Source organism: Coenobita brevimanus, chromosome 61, assembly GCF_032717465.1.
Source record: "Coenobita brevimanus isolate Jiangsu-jjx chromosome 61, ASM3271746v2, whole genome shotgun sequence".
NCBI classification, from domain to species: domain Eukaryota; kingdom Metazoa; phylum Arthropoda; class Malacostraca; order Decapoda; family Coenobitidae; genus Coenobita; species Coenobita brevimanus.
The window spans coordinates 2,847,651-2,862,317 of NC_137014.1; the positions used below are offsets into that span (position 1 = coordinate 2,847,651).

Sequence of the window (14,667 nt, forward strand, 5' to 3'; positions counted from 1 at the left end):
GTATGTCTTGTGGTCCACGGTGTTTAAGGTGAATGTTGCTTATGTTGTCTGGTCCACAGGCAGATGAGTGCTTGGCTGCCATGGCTATATAATACAGTATTACCACGCTGCAGGGTGAGAGACAGAGTGAGAAACCATTTCACACGTGATGCTTTAATATAACTGTACTGCACATAAGTGGGATAGTCCAGTACTGTACTATTTTAATACAGTACTGACAAAATGAATACTGTACTTAAATAAAATAATACTGTACATTACAATAAAAATACAAAACAAATTACTGGTTAAAAATTTTAAATATGCAAAATGAATACTTAATAAAATAATACATTTCAATAAAATATACAAAACAAAAATACTCATTAAAAAATTCACAGTTAAATGGTGAAATTTCTAACTGCAAAGTAAAACACCCAAAGCTGTACTACACCTACAGGCAGAACATGGTTTTTAAAAATTTTGACATGATGTGGTCAGTATTTGAGAAGCATGGTGTTGAATTAAAAATTAATAAACAACAAATAAATACAGTACTGGGTTATCAACTCTTTCACACTGATGACAACTTTGCTGTCTTATTCTTATTAATGTCTGATGAGTAAATTTAACTTAGAAAAAAACCATGTCAGACAAAGAGGCTAAATCCATCTCGCTAACCCTTCACTATGAGATGTCTCCCCAAAGCTGGCTAAAATCACTGGGCGACAACAAGGATAAAATTTAAAAAATATCACAGCACTAAATGAGTCAACTACTTAATACAGTAATATTGTCTAATAATGTAACTGATCATTCTCATGTATGAATAAAGGAATCATGAAAGATACGTGTTCTAATGTTTAACTCCCTCAATCTCAGTGACATTTTTCTTTTCTGCTACCATGTGATTTTCTCAACACAGAAATGACCTTTCATATTGAAGGGGTATATCGTATCGTTTATAAAATCTCCAACATGCTTGCATGTATCGGCCTTGGTCACCTTATGGTGGCTCTCCATGCTGCTTGATCTCTGGCAGCCTGTCTATTCAGTCCCTTATCCATAAGGTCACACTCTATGACCTTGTCACAGGTCTTTTTCGGTCTGCCTTTCACAACCCTACCCCGACATTCACGCTATTTGAAACCCACACAATTCTAAAAGTTCATCACGAGGTGAATGAAATCGTCAGGCAATGGCAGGAATAAAATGAAAAAGATGTGGCGTGGCTCAATGGGTCAACAGCAAATACCATACACTGTATGATACACTACTGGACCTGCACTGACTATCTTGTGCTGCCACCAGTGAAAACCATGAAGTGAATAAAACAGCTAAAGTTATTCCCCCCAAACACAAAACAGCTGAAGTTAATCCCCTTCAATATTGTCTCATTAGCTTATAATGTTGGCAAACCTGAGTTTGGGAAAAAATAAACACAAATAAAATTAAAAATAAGAGGTTTGTCACCCCTTGCAACAAATGCAACCCCATTCATGTATCACTACCATTAACCATCACCTGATCTAAAAAACTGTAAATCTCGACCTTATTTACTTAACCTTGATAATCTCAAGAGGTTTTACCAAAGCCAAATTAAAGTCTTGTGTTAGCCAGTGCAGAAAAATATAATAATGTGCCTATGCTCAAGGGGTTACTGAGATTGTTTTTAACCACTACAGCAAATGGATGTTTTACCACACATGAGTAAATTGTGCAGTTTTAATAAAACTAAAATAATGTAGATGTAAGGCAGAAGGGGTTATATGATGGTATTTTCCATTAGCATTACGTTTACACTACAGGTCCATGTTTCAACCTCTCCATGCTGATGATATAGTGTCTCATTTTTTCTTGCTTTATCCAGGCAAATCTATTCAATAAAGATCATACTAATCAAGCTGGCAGGGACAGATAAAGTCCTAATAAACCTCTTAACTACTAACAGTACCTCTTCCTAAGCTGAATAAATCTTTCTAGTAATCACAGGAATAAAACTGGAAAGTGCTGAAAGAGTGCATACCTCCATCAATGCTGGATTCGGATCCAGATCTGCCCCAAAATTTAATCAATTCTTTCTTGGCCCATGGCCCACCCTTCCAAAAAATTTCATTGAAATTCATGAAGAACTTTTGGATATATTGTGTGGACAAACAAACAACCACATGTGAATACATAACCTCCTCCAGCTTCATTGGCAAGATAATAAATATGACATCACGTGGCTAGAGTGGTTATTGAGATGCTTCACATAAGTACTATTCATTCAGCTGTCATCATCTTCATCCTCCCATTCATCATCATCATCATCACTAAGATCCAAGTCATCCAGGTCATCGAGAAAGTCATCATCTATGCCTTTCTTGAGCTTCTCCAGTTTCTCACGGGCACTCTTCAGGTAATCCTCTGCGGCGGCTGCTTCCTCCTCTGCCTCTTCCTCACCGCCATCAGACAGGACAGTGGAATCTTCAGCTCCTTCTGCAGGCTTCTTCTTTTTCTTCTTTTTCCCCTGGAGCTTATCAACATATCTGAAGGATGTATTATTGCTTGCATTAACCTTTTCACTATGGGAGGTTAAAATAAAATCATCTGACGGTAACATCAACAACCCGGTGAACAAAAACACACATGCGCAATTTTCAAAAGTTGATAAATACTGCAACCTTATACTGATAAACACAATGATTATGTGCAATCTTGCAAAAGCTGCATCACTACATTTTACTCCACCGTGACCTAAAACTGCCCTCTCTCCATCTTGAAGGTTGAGCTGTACCATCAGATAAACACTGGAATGTGATGCTAACCACAAACAAGTGCTATGGGAAGGATGCAGAGTCACAGTATTCTCTTATTCTGCCACTAAGCAATGTGAAATAAATTGCAAAAGCACAAAAACCTGAGCCAAGTTAAGGTGAAAGGATTATAGTGAATCAATTTGCTTGAAGTTCTTAGTATGCAGTTTGGCCTTTCAACCCTGCTTTAACCAACCCTGCTCAAATCTCTGACCACCAAACAATTGAGAACTGAGAGTTTCCTAGGCAGGTGGCAATCAAGGTATAGAAAAAAAAAAAAAAAAAATTACATCTACAATATGAGTTTTTCAATTTAATTCTTGCTATTTCCTGACAACTTTATTCTGCTTAAGTAATATGTCTTGTGCTGAGGAGTTTAACCCTTATCTGCCAGGTAACATCTATACACATCACAATCGGGCTTTACAGGGGCCACCACATAGCAGCTATGCATGCAAGAGTTTTCCCACCACCATTTTGAACCAACCGCCATTTCATCTTGGCACCAAAGGGTAGGGAGGGAGTCCCTCTGTAACACGTAGGCGAGAGTCAGTCTGTCCCGTGCCTGTGCCAGGTGTATAACGATGTCTTCAGGTTCCTATTTATCTGATTCCATCTGTGCCACCTGTAGCCAACTGCATCATCCACCCCTGCCAAGTCTCTTTCCATGGATACTACAAAAGGGCTCAGTGATAGTGCCATCAGACATGCCTTGGATGCAAGAGTGTCTAGTTTATCTAGTAATGGGGATGGTATCAGGCTGAGAGCACAGCCATAGCCAGTGCCGCGGGCAGACGCACGAACACGTCCTGCTCTCGTGCTGAAAATTAGTTCTCCTCACGTCATTACTCATCAACGCAATGACCTACAGACATGGGGATACTTTCATTCGCATGAGGAAAACCTGATGAGTAAAATGGTCATAAATTCATTTCCCTAAAAGCTATACTTTCCGAGCTATTAAGGTCTGAAAACAAGCAATTTTCAGTGGTTTCTGGGAAATTGCCCGTAGTTAGGTGATGACCGGGTTTTAAAAAGTTTGGCATTTAGGTGTTAATAAAGGTTATATCTAACCCCTATACATCTCCCTCAACTGAACAAAATCATCTAGAAGTAGAAAGAATCCACTAAGGAAGGCATCATCAGATTTAATGGCAACAGAGTAGCCAAGTACAGTATTCACAAATGGTGGGTTGATGGAGGGTCAAGCCTGATCCTGCATGGGGGTGGGGGTGGAGGGGCACTGTTGCAGTTTGTGGATGTTAAATAATCTAACATTTCAAATGGAGAGGAGTAGTGGAAGGCCAAGGGTCCAACTGGGAGATCCAGGCCCTCCCAACCCCTCCCCCTCCCAGCTATGCCACTGTTCAAGTGGTTGAGACTGCTCAAATCTGTACATTATAAGGTTTCCTTTATGCTAAATAAAACTGTCTGGAGGAAGCACAAACAACAAAAGAAGGCATGATACTGAAAGGATTAACAGAGTGTTCTAACCCTTTCAACTACATGACATCTCATCTATGCTGAAGATCACCAAAGGCAGCAGCAAGATAAAGATGTAATACACAAGGTCGTACTGATGAGTTAATGAAAACTGCTATAAGCCTTTTACTATGAAACCCTTGCAGAACTGAATAAAACTGTATTGTAAAAGCAGGAATGCAAATAAATAAATGAAGATAAATAAATACACAGTATCTTAATGAAGGGATTAATGCAGCATGTTCTAATCCTTTCATTACTACGAACCCCTTCAGATAAATATGCTGTCTGGTGGCAGACTTAGTAAGGCAAACAAGCATCAATGCACTGAAAGAAATGAATGCTGTAAGGTTGTTATGATTATGGTATAGTGAATGATCCCTGTCATTTTCAAATTCACTTGTCTCTGCAGGTTTATGTAAAGTGCAGATGGGACTGGATGATGCTTTTATTGTTGTTGTTGCATCTAAGAGAAAAGAATACAGACAAAATATTGGGGATGTTTTGTATCTGTGAGGTGAAGTCAAGAATGCACTTGAATAATATGTGAATGACTGTGATGCCCATTTCCCCAGGCATGCTGTTTGATCACTCTCCTATAATAGTGTTTTCGGGACTAACCATTTATCCCACCTAAACATGGAGTATGGCAGGATCCACAAACAAGGAGAGAGAAACTAGGAGAGTGGGAGGACTATCAAAAGAACACCCTGTGAAATTGTCCACATAACTATTCACACATCATTCAACCTCCCGTAATCCTGGATCTGCCTCATAAGCTTAAAACTCTGCACTCTTGTTTCTTAAACCATCTTAATGGCCTTCAAAATAGCATAATATACATTCTGAGAGGAATGCTATAGTATTCTTAACTTACTCTACTATCCCCAAGACACTGATTTTTTTTCTTCATCATGTAATGCAACCACAAGAGTATTCTGGTCATCTACCTTTAAAATGTATGTACTGTACATTATTTCTAAGGCAGTTCAGCATAGGGCACTTATACCTCCAAGATGGTAACAAAGGACTGACTAGTTGCCGTAATATTTCTAGCTATTAGATTACTGTAATTCTTTTCTACTACAACAAAAGAAGATATAAAACTTGCCTGTAATAAGCTCGCCGCTTTCGTTCTGAGAGAGCTTTCACCTCCTGCTCCAGCTGAGCCAATGCTTGTAGTTGCTCCTGAAGGATACAAGTACAGCAAATATCACATCCGTGAAAGTAATGTACAGTAGATAGGTCTTATAAGTCACACTTTTTTTTTTCTTTTCATTAAATCCACAATGAATTACAAAAAGATGGCCTGAATGGATTCCATTGCCTCCTATAAAGCAAATTTGCTGTTTTACCAAAATTCACAGTAACAGTTGTATGGAAAAGCTGTGACATTTTTAGAACACATCCTTCTCTCATAATAATGACTGACTGCAGTATATAAAATTAATCCCAAACTTCAGTAACATCATGACCAATAACAGTACAGTAAAAAATTTCTTACAGGAGGGAAAAAGCACAGAAAAACTTGCTTTTCTTTTCTCAAACAATATATAGGCTACATACAAATCTTACACTCTTTCGTATCTTCCTTCCCTCTCACTATCTCAATATATCCCCTTTGTCACACTAAACCCATCAAATATCTTACAGTTTTAGACGGTGAGAAATGTGATACTATTTCCTCCTTCTTGCCACACTTGCAACACACCTCCAGGCTCTGCGCACAGGGTAGGCACACAATGTAGTAAGCATCCTGCAACAATCACAAAATACATTATCAGGGGTCCTTATTTGTAAACCCTCTTGAGCTTTATTTGCTGATAATATTGCCTGTTTATGCATTTATCTTCACTCATACAACTTCACAATCATATCAAACTGCATCAGTCTCTGATAACAGGTGCATTGTTAATCCTGTAAATTGGTTAGGGTCCTTTATAAATACGTCCCTCAAATGCTGAAGCTTTGAGACATAAGGGAAATGTAACTGATAAGCTGATGCACAGCAACAGTAAAGGCTTGGAGGACAAAATGTAGAAGAGGTAACCTAAGAGACAGAGAGTGACAAACAGAAAACTTCATAAAAGAGGAAGGACACTTCGTTACTGGCAGAGCTACTGTGATAGTTTTCTAAGTTTCTTATCTAATATTAAAAGTCATCTTAGTGCAATAGGTAGATGATTCTTTCATCTCAAATACAGTTATCTGATATCGGATTCCAGCTGTCCTGAAGAAGAACGCAGATGGCTCTGGTTATATAAACATTTGTCTAATCCCTCCCTGTCTCCTAGACTGTAGATGGGAAATTTCCACCAGACTCCCAACTAGATAAGCCTCCAGCCACAACAATAATAAGATGCAAGTGCAGGTGAGTACATGGGGTCTCTCATCATAATAAACTTTGGTGGTGGCCACAAAAGAATGAAAACAGTGTCATGAAACTGACAAGATTAATGGCAGATGCAATACTTCTAACCCCTTCAGTCCAAGAGGTTTCTTCTAAACTGAAGAAAACCATGTGGCATTTGGAGTAAAATGACACAACAACAGATTGATAGGGTTAATCTATATTTATAGCAGTGTATGTTTTGTAATGTTTATGGCATTACAGCTGGGTGAAGAATATGACCTATGAACCCCTACATTATGAGTATGTCAGTCATAATTTCTTCATGCTTTTAAAATTTTGGAGAGAACCCAAACAGTGAAGGGGTTACTGAGACCTATGTGTAGTTCATCCTGTTTTAAAAACCTCTCAAAAACTTACCAGAATCATCTAATAGGAGCAATAATAAATTTTAAAAATACATCACCTGAGAGATGCAATAAATGCACTATGACAGGATGTTTTAAAACATCATACCTTAATAGTTTTTTTGTGACACCTTGTGCATGTCTTCGGTTGTGATAGAGGCTTATACTTCTTGTACTTCACCTTCCATGTGATAATGTCCTGGCATCTTTTGCAAACCTGAAATAGCAAATAAACACAGTCATCCTTATGCCACAATTTCATGAGGGTTTTAGATCAATCTAGACTAACTCGGATCAGTTCCATGTCTGTGTTGGTGAGAGTGTTAGACTGGTCAAGATTGGTCAAAAGCAGTCCTGCCTCAGGGGCAGGACTGCTTCGGACCAGTCCTGTGCACAATAAGGTACAGTAGGCACTGGGAAACAAGGGCAGCCACGAGCATCCCATGCCTGGGGGTACACAACTGAAATCGCAAAAACGACAAACAGAATTATGAGACGAAATAGTGTATTCTTAAAAACTGATTCCACACAAAAGAAAGTCAGCACTGACAAGGGAATGTGATATAATGTAGATGCAAACTGAAATGAATACTGTGCTTGTTTAAACTTCCAACAAAAATCAATCATTTATGCCTGAATCAGTGAGATAATAATGTCTGAAGAGAAGTACAGTATTTGTGAGCCTCTGTGGTTTATTATATGGTAAAGGCAGCTGTGACTAGTATTTCCCAGTAATAACACTCTAAGGACAAGTCATACAATATAAACTTTGCCTCAGGTTACAGTAAACTCTCAATTATCTGTCATTGCAATATCCGGCCCAATGCAACACCCGGCGATGCTGGCTTGGCTCTATTAAACCAATATCTTCTATGCAATATCCGGCATTGAGGTGTATCAACTGGCTGATAACTGGTAACCACCTGGTACTGTATTACTGTAATATTGTATCATTACCTTACTGTATTATATGCTTAAAATTCATCTTTTACTCAAGGGAAAGTTTTTAGGATAGAGGGCCAAGATGGATAGTAATGCAATATCCGGCTCAATGCCAAATATTGAGCCGGTGGAAGGTACTGTACTATGCAATATCTGGCTCGATGGCAAATACTGAGCAGGTGAGGAGGTACTGTGCAATATCCAGTGTTTCAAGTTATTTGGCATAGGGCTTGGCTGAATTACACTGGATAAGTGAGAGTTTACTGTATTGCATTTCGGCTTTCACTAATGGAGTGAGCTGCAGCTTATTTCACTCCATGGCATAATAAGACCCTCATTACCGTGACTGTGATGGTGACACACTGCAAAGTTATGAAATATTTTATATGACAATGCAGCAGCTACTGTATATGCTATAATATCTATAAATAAAGTGACTATCATTCTTTCCTTTCTGTTTACAGAACTCAGCTAGTTCCTTCATGGCTCTATGCACTCGATCCTCCAGCCAACAGGAGCAGCATTCAGGATGATATAGGTCAAAAATCCATTTTCACTGGGATCAGAAGGTCCAGAAAGCAGCTTTACTTATATGGGTCAGGCAGCATCCAGAGACAGGGACACAAAAGCAAAAAAGAACAATAATAAATGCCCATTGGAGGGGAAAAAAAAAAAAAAAAAAAAAAATATCCAGTATCTACTGCACACATCAGCTCATAAAAAAATCCTTTTAAATTTTCATACATCACAAGTACATGACCTACATCGAAATGTGCTATATAACATTAGTGTGATAAAGTTTAAAAAGAGGCGCTACCCTTGTCATGCGCATTTCCATAACAGTACGGTACATATCTAATATAATAGCTACTGTCCAAACAGAAGTCTCTCACCTCAGCAATCTCCTTTTCATTAATTGCTTTTGTCTTTTTACTGCTGTCGTGGAGTGTATTTTTGAAGGTCGTGACATTCTGATGTTTTTGCTTCCGCACCCGAGCAATGTTGCCTCGTTGACAGCTCATTGTTGTTCGTCTCCTGTAAACAATTCCTTCATTAGCTTTTTACCTGGCAAACTATTCTGTATTGCACTGATACATAGTATAGGTGCAGATCAAAATATGCAGTAGCTGGTAAGCACAGTATAAAAGAAATTTATTTGCTTTATAGGAAACAGTAAAAGTTCAGAGGAAGAGAATATGGAATAACTGAAGTTTCCAACCTTCCTGTACTGTACTCAGCAGCAATCTGGGATGTTCTTTAACTTTACATTTTTGAAGGCCCAGACCAACTGTGCATGTGTAAACCTTCCCACCTGTTGATGACTATTCATAATAATACTGGATGCCATGAAATTCCTGCAGTGCCAGTAGTTTGGGCAAATTTTGAACTGGCTGCTTGTTTTTGCTGTCCTCAACAGTTATCCAGGATCTCGGGTTTGAACTGAGTGTCCTTCTACTAGGCCAGCTAACATCCAAAACTAACATGTCCAGTCTACCCCAAGGAATAAACTGTACTTGTGCAGATGAGAATGTACATTATGTGTCGTAGTCTCAGCTCAAACTCTGACTGTGTAAATGTGGCTGAATTCCTTGCCTGGGAGTGTTGTGCATTGCCCACTACTGTACCAGGCTTTTATACCCACACCACCTGCATGGTAATACTCTATCTCTCAGGAACAATGATGTATGAAGACAGACAAACACCATTTTTTTATAAAATTATCCTTACCAGTGCCTATTTATCCACACTGAACTTAAATTTTTGTAACAACCCAACCGTAATCCTAACCTAACCTAATAGTAATCTGTCAGTTTTTAAGACACGGTCCTACCGTATATCTCCTTATAGCTTACCACTGATGGAGGTTCATTAGGAACTGGAAATTGTTTACTTAGAACTTAAATAAGCTTATCTGAAATTTTTACAGCACAAACTACCATGAGTAGTGAGCACATTGATTTTACTCTCAGTTTAACAGTTAGCTACAAGTAGTTCTGAAATAATACCAATTTGAATCAAGAACATGTGGTACAGCTTACACCCTAAAGCATCAGTGACCCAAAATAAGTAAAAAATAATAAGACAAATAAAATATAAACCCTTTTTCTCACTGCCCAAATATAACAAGGCATATGAATCAAATATGCTAAGATACAATGCTACTCATCCCTAGCTGAGGCATTGGTCCCAAGGTTAAAACATCAACGAGTAAACCAAGAAACGAGAAGTTCTTGGTTCTGGCGTCAAGATACGGGCTGAAGGTCGTGAACTCTGCAACAAAATCTGGTTGGGGAGAAAATTATACTATTCTTAAAATCATTAACTGTTCTTTTAATTTATATACACTTTTTCTTAGCCTAATCCCAAGCCCTTTTACAAGTAATCAGATAATGTGCAGAATTTTAAAGTTATAAGCATACTCAACTCACTTCTTGCAGGTAAACGATTCACGTGGACCTTCGCTTGATTTTTGTTGTTGTTGTTGTTGTTGTACTTCTAAATACTGACCGGCAAACAAGAAGGGACACTACTTCTTCTTGGTTGTTGCATGGCTTGTAGTCGCATTAACTCGTGTCTCCATCAACTCTTTACTAATTCTGTTTTATTCTTTATTTTTTTTCCCACAAACTATGTAAGTCCTTTCCCTTGATTTTTCATCTTCCAAGCTCTGTCGTTATGCCCTCGTCTGGCCGGTAACTAACTAGAGAAGAATGGTGCACTGAACTTACTGATGCACAGACGCAAGATTAACATTACTGATTGTGGAAAACTGCGAACAGACATATATGCTATGAGGAGACATCGTATGGCAGTGAGCTGGAGCAATTAGCACTCCTATGCTACGGTTATACCCATTACTTCTCTATGTAATACATCACACGAATGCTTCTGATTTCATAACATAGAGTGTAACATTTTTATCAAAGGGTATGTGGCTACGTCCAGAAACCATGGTGTGGCCACACTGGCTGAAGAAGGTGTGTGGCACGACCCACCACCTTTTGTTGTATTAGCACTCTATCTTTTACAACAATAAATCTTTCAATTCAGTTCAGTTCAGCGTTGTGGCTTGTAATGGCATGTGAATGGATGATTAAGTCCACAGCAGATTTTTTTTTTTTTTTTTTTTTTTTTTGCTACAAAATTAGAAGTAGTCATACAATGCTCCAAGAACCACTTCAGGATTAAGAAATGGAGGACACATCGATTCCCAGCAGTTATATGTGCAGTTTCTGTGCATTCAAAGAAATCATGGAAACTGCTACCCAGTCCTGCGATATGTATGCCGATTTCGTTAAAGTTCACGTGCTTACTCCCCCCCCCCTTTTTTTTTTTTTTTTTTTTGATGGGATTGATCCTCCAGGAATCACTGGGGTTTACGTTCTCCAAATATCGCATTACGGATGACAGCGCATGGTACAACACGTGCAGTTTTAGGACATCAAAGCTATAATTATATGCCCTCCTTTCACTGTTTCTGAGAATTTTCATACGTGAGGGGGGCTGACCCCACTAGAAGTCAGAGTTGCAAAACTGTATGTAGTGGAAGACCTTCGGATTAATAAAGACGAACGCAAATGTGAAGTTTCATTCAAATATTTCCCCTATTTCTGATGGTTTTTATTTTTGGGAGGGGACTGATTCCCCAAGAATCATTGGTGGTGGGGTTACGCTCCCCAAATATCGCATTATAAATGAGAGTCCATTGTGCAACATGTACTAAGATATCAAAGTCATATCGGCCTTCCTTCTCCTATAATTGTGTATATATCCTTTATAAAGTTTAGCGGGAAGGCTGACCCCCCCCCTCCCTAAAATAACAGTAAAAAGTTTTATATGGTGGAGAACATCATAACGTAACGAGGCGAGCTGGCCTGAGAAACTGTACTGATATCCATCATTTCTATTTTTGGGAGGGGGGGCTGACCCCATAAGAATCACTGAAAGGGGGGTGGATCCACGCTTCCCGTATATCGCATCATGGGTGACAATCCACTGTACAACAGGTACTACAATATCAAAGCCGTATCTACCTTCCTTTCACTATTTCTGAGAAGATTTAATTTGACCAGGGGGTGACCCCTCTAAAAATCATGGTTGGAAAATTGTATAGTAGAAGACCTCCCCAGAAACCTGACGAACTCACCTGAAGTTTCATTCTAATACATTAAATAGCATAGGAGGAGTTAAAGCGCACACACACACACACACACACACACACACACACACACACACACACACACACACACACACATACAGCCTGAGTCTAGCGGTATGTTTTAGAGGGCATTGCTGAAAATGATACTATTCTGTTTCGCACGACTGATAAGTGAATATATAAATAAAAGAGTACTCATGGGGTTGTGTGGAAAATAAATCGGTAAGAAAGAGATGCAACTGAGCCTCTTAGTCGCTGAGAACAAGGGCCAGGTGACGTGTTCCATAAATGTACCACCGAAAATTAAAATCAGGGACTTTTACAGCTTCGCGCCCTTGCCGGAATAATATGGATGAGGAAATTAACAGGTGACACTCTCAAGCAACTGATCGAAGTTTTACAATCAGTACAGAGGTGGTAGAAGTAGTAGTAGAGTAGTAGTAGCGGTAGTAGGCATCAGCGCCCCTTCATTCACACTTTTCAATCTTTATTATTATGCTGTACGCTGATCATATCTTTTTTTTTTTTTTTTCCTCAGTGCGATAGTTGCGATGGTGTCCGCCAGGGGATGGGGGTGTTCGTCGCCATGGCAACCAAGGGACGCTATGTCACGTCTTCTGCCGCCCCGCCTCCTTCCCCCAAGACACTGCTTTGCCTGCCTGGTGATCGCGGTGTGGCGGTGTGCGGCGGGGCGGGAGTTAGGCAAATACTGGTAAAATTATCATGGAAAAAATAAGCCTGAAAAGTAAACAGGAAAACTGATACTTTACCCTTTCACCACGATGATTTTTTCGCCATCTTTCCATCGCTACCTTCACGAGAGTTTGTTCCGTTAAGACCAGCCGTTGCGAAAGATTTAAAAACAAAAATAACACCACCCTTGTGTATAATAACATTCACTTTCATACTCCTGTCACGCGAGGATTTTCACTGAACTTAGAGGCCATACTGAAGAACTTATATCTTCAGTTCAAGGACTTTATAAACTTGCTAAAATGATCTACCGTTTGTCACATTTAAATTCAAAGTCCTGGTGCTGACGGGGTGAAGCTTCATTACGTGGTACTGTAAATTCTCGAAGCTCTTTACGATGGATCTGATGTCGTAACTAATGTGTGTGTACTTTATAAAAACATGAGAAATGGAAAAGGAATATTGTGCTGTGTCTGAGGCGGGAAAAGAGTGAAGTAACATCAGATCTACACTCCCCTACACCTACACTTACACCTCCTCCACACCCACTTCTATACCCACCCCTACACCTCCACTACACCCACACTTACACCTCCTCTACACCCATCCCTACACCTCCTCTACACCCACACTTACACCTCCTCTACACCCACCCCCACACCCACACTTACACCTCCTCTACAGCAACACTTACACCTCCTCTACATCCCCCTACCCTCGGCAGGTCCGCATGACGCCTGGGGTGAGGGTGAGGGGCGTCCTGGTCAATACTGGACCCTGACGCCGCACCCACACCGCCCCCGCCATGTGGGTCATGCACGGTGTGTGTGTGTGTGTGTGTGTGTGTGTGTGTGTGTGTGTGTGTGTGTGTGTGTGTGTGTGTGTGTGTGTGTGTGTGTGTGTGTGTGTGTGTGTGTGTGTGTGTGTGTCCGTCCTAATTCAGCCAGGCATAATGTACCCCTTTTCACAATCTTTAAGGGAAAGTTCATACAACGAAATCAGGTTCTCAGAGGTTGTATGTGCTAAACCGACTACGTGCCTTCTATAACTGTGCATTGCTGGCCACTCTTTATTGGGACCACAGACGATGTTGAGAGGGAGATGTTGAGAGGATGATGGTGAGAGGAAGATGTTGAGAGGATGATGGTGAGAGGAAGATGTTGTGAGGATGATGTTGAAAGGATGATGTTGTGAGGATGATGTTGAGAGGATGATGTTGAGAGAAGGATGTTGAGAGGAAGATGTTGAGAGGATGATGTTGAGAGGATGATGTTGAGAGGAAGATGTTGAGAGGAAGATGTTGAAAGGAAGATGTTGGAAGGAAGATGTTGAAGGGAAGATGTTAAGTAAAAGATGTTGAGAGGATGATGTTGAGAGGAAGATGTTGAGAGGATGACGTTGAAAGGAAGATGTTGAGAGGAAGATGTTAAGAGAAGGATGTTGAGAGGAAGATGTTGAGAGGCAGATGTTAAGAGGAAGATGTTGAGAGAAAGACTGAGAAAGATGAATAAAATGATAAATAGCTGAGGTGATATTGAAAGAAAGTGATATATACGTGGAAGATAATAATAAATAATAATAATAATAATAATAACAATAATAATAATAATCTGACGCAAAATCCACTGATATGAAAGGAGTAAATAAAGTCAGTTGAAGAAAATGAAATGAAAATGACGTAAAGAAAATAATATATAGCGAAAATGTGACAGGCAGAGATGGAAAGTGACACAGAAGACGTGGAGAGAATATTATATAAGAAATGAAAATGACACGAAGGGAAAGTGACCAAAAACGAAGGTGACAGTAAGGTGAAATAAAAACACAAGATGATATATAGGGAAAGAAACAGATAAA

General features: G+C 39.5%; 2 protein-coding genes across 2 annotated transcripts in view; one reads left to right on the plus strand and one right to left on the minus strand.

Moving 5' to 3' along the window:
• Positions 1-157: 157 nt before the first annotated feature.
• LOC145403803 (uncharacterized) lies at positions 158-8,982 on the minus strand. The gene is made up of 5 exons (XM_080275483.1): positions 8,852-8,982; positions 7,126-7,233; positions 5,911-6,015; positions 5,371-5,447; positions 158-2,510 (listed from the first exon to the last, which is right to left on the minus strand). Exons 1-5 carry the CDS (start codon positions 8,978-8,980, stop codon positions 2,249-2,251), a joined length of 681 nt encoding a protein of 226 aa, XP_080131609.1. The 5' UTR covers positions 8,981-8,982; the 3' UTR covers positions 158-2,248.
• A 3,721-nt stretch (positions 8,983-12,703) lies between these two features.
• The window catches only part of LOC145403576 (uncharacterized), a 31,627-nt gene continuing 29,663 nt past the window's right edge, over positions 12,704-14,667 (plus strand). The window contains exons 1-2 of the mRNA XM_080275253.1: positions 12,704-12,829; positions 13,495-13,617. Coding sequence (XP_080131379.1) covers positions 12,704-12,829; positions 13,495-13,617 — 249 coding nt within the window. The remainder of the gene's footprint in view (positions 12,830-13,494; positions 13,618-14,667) is intronic.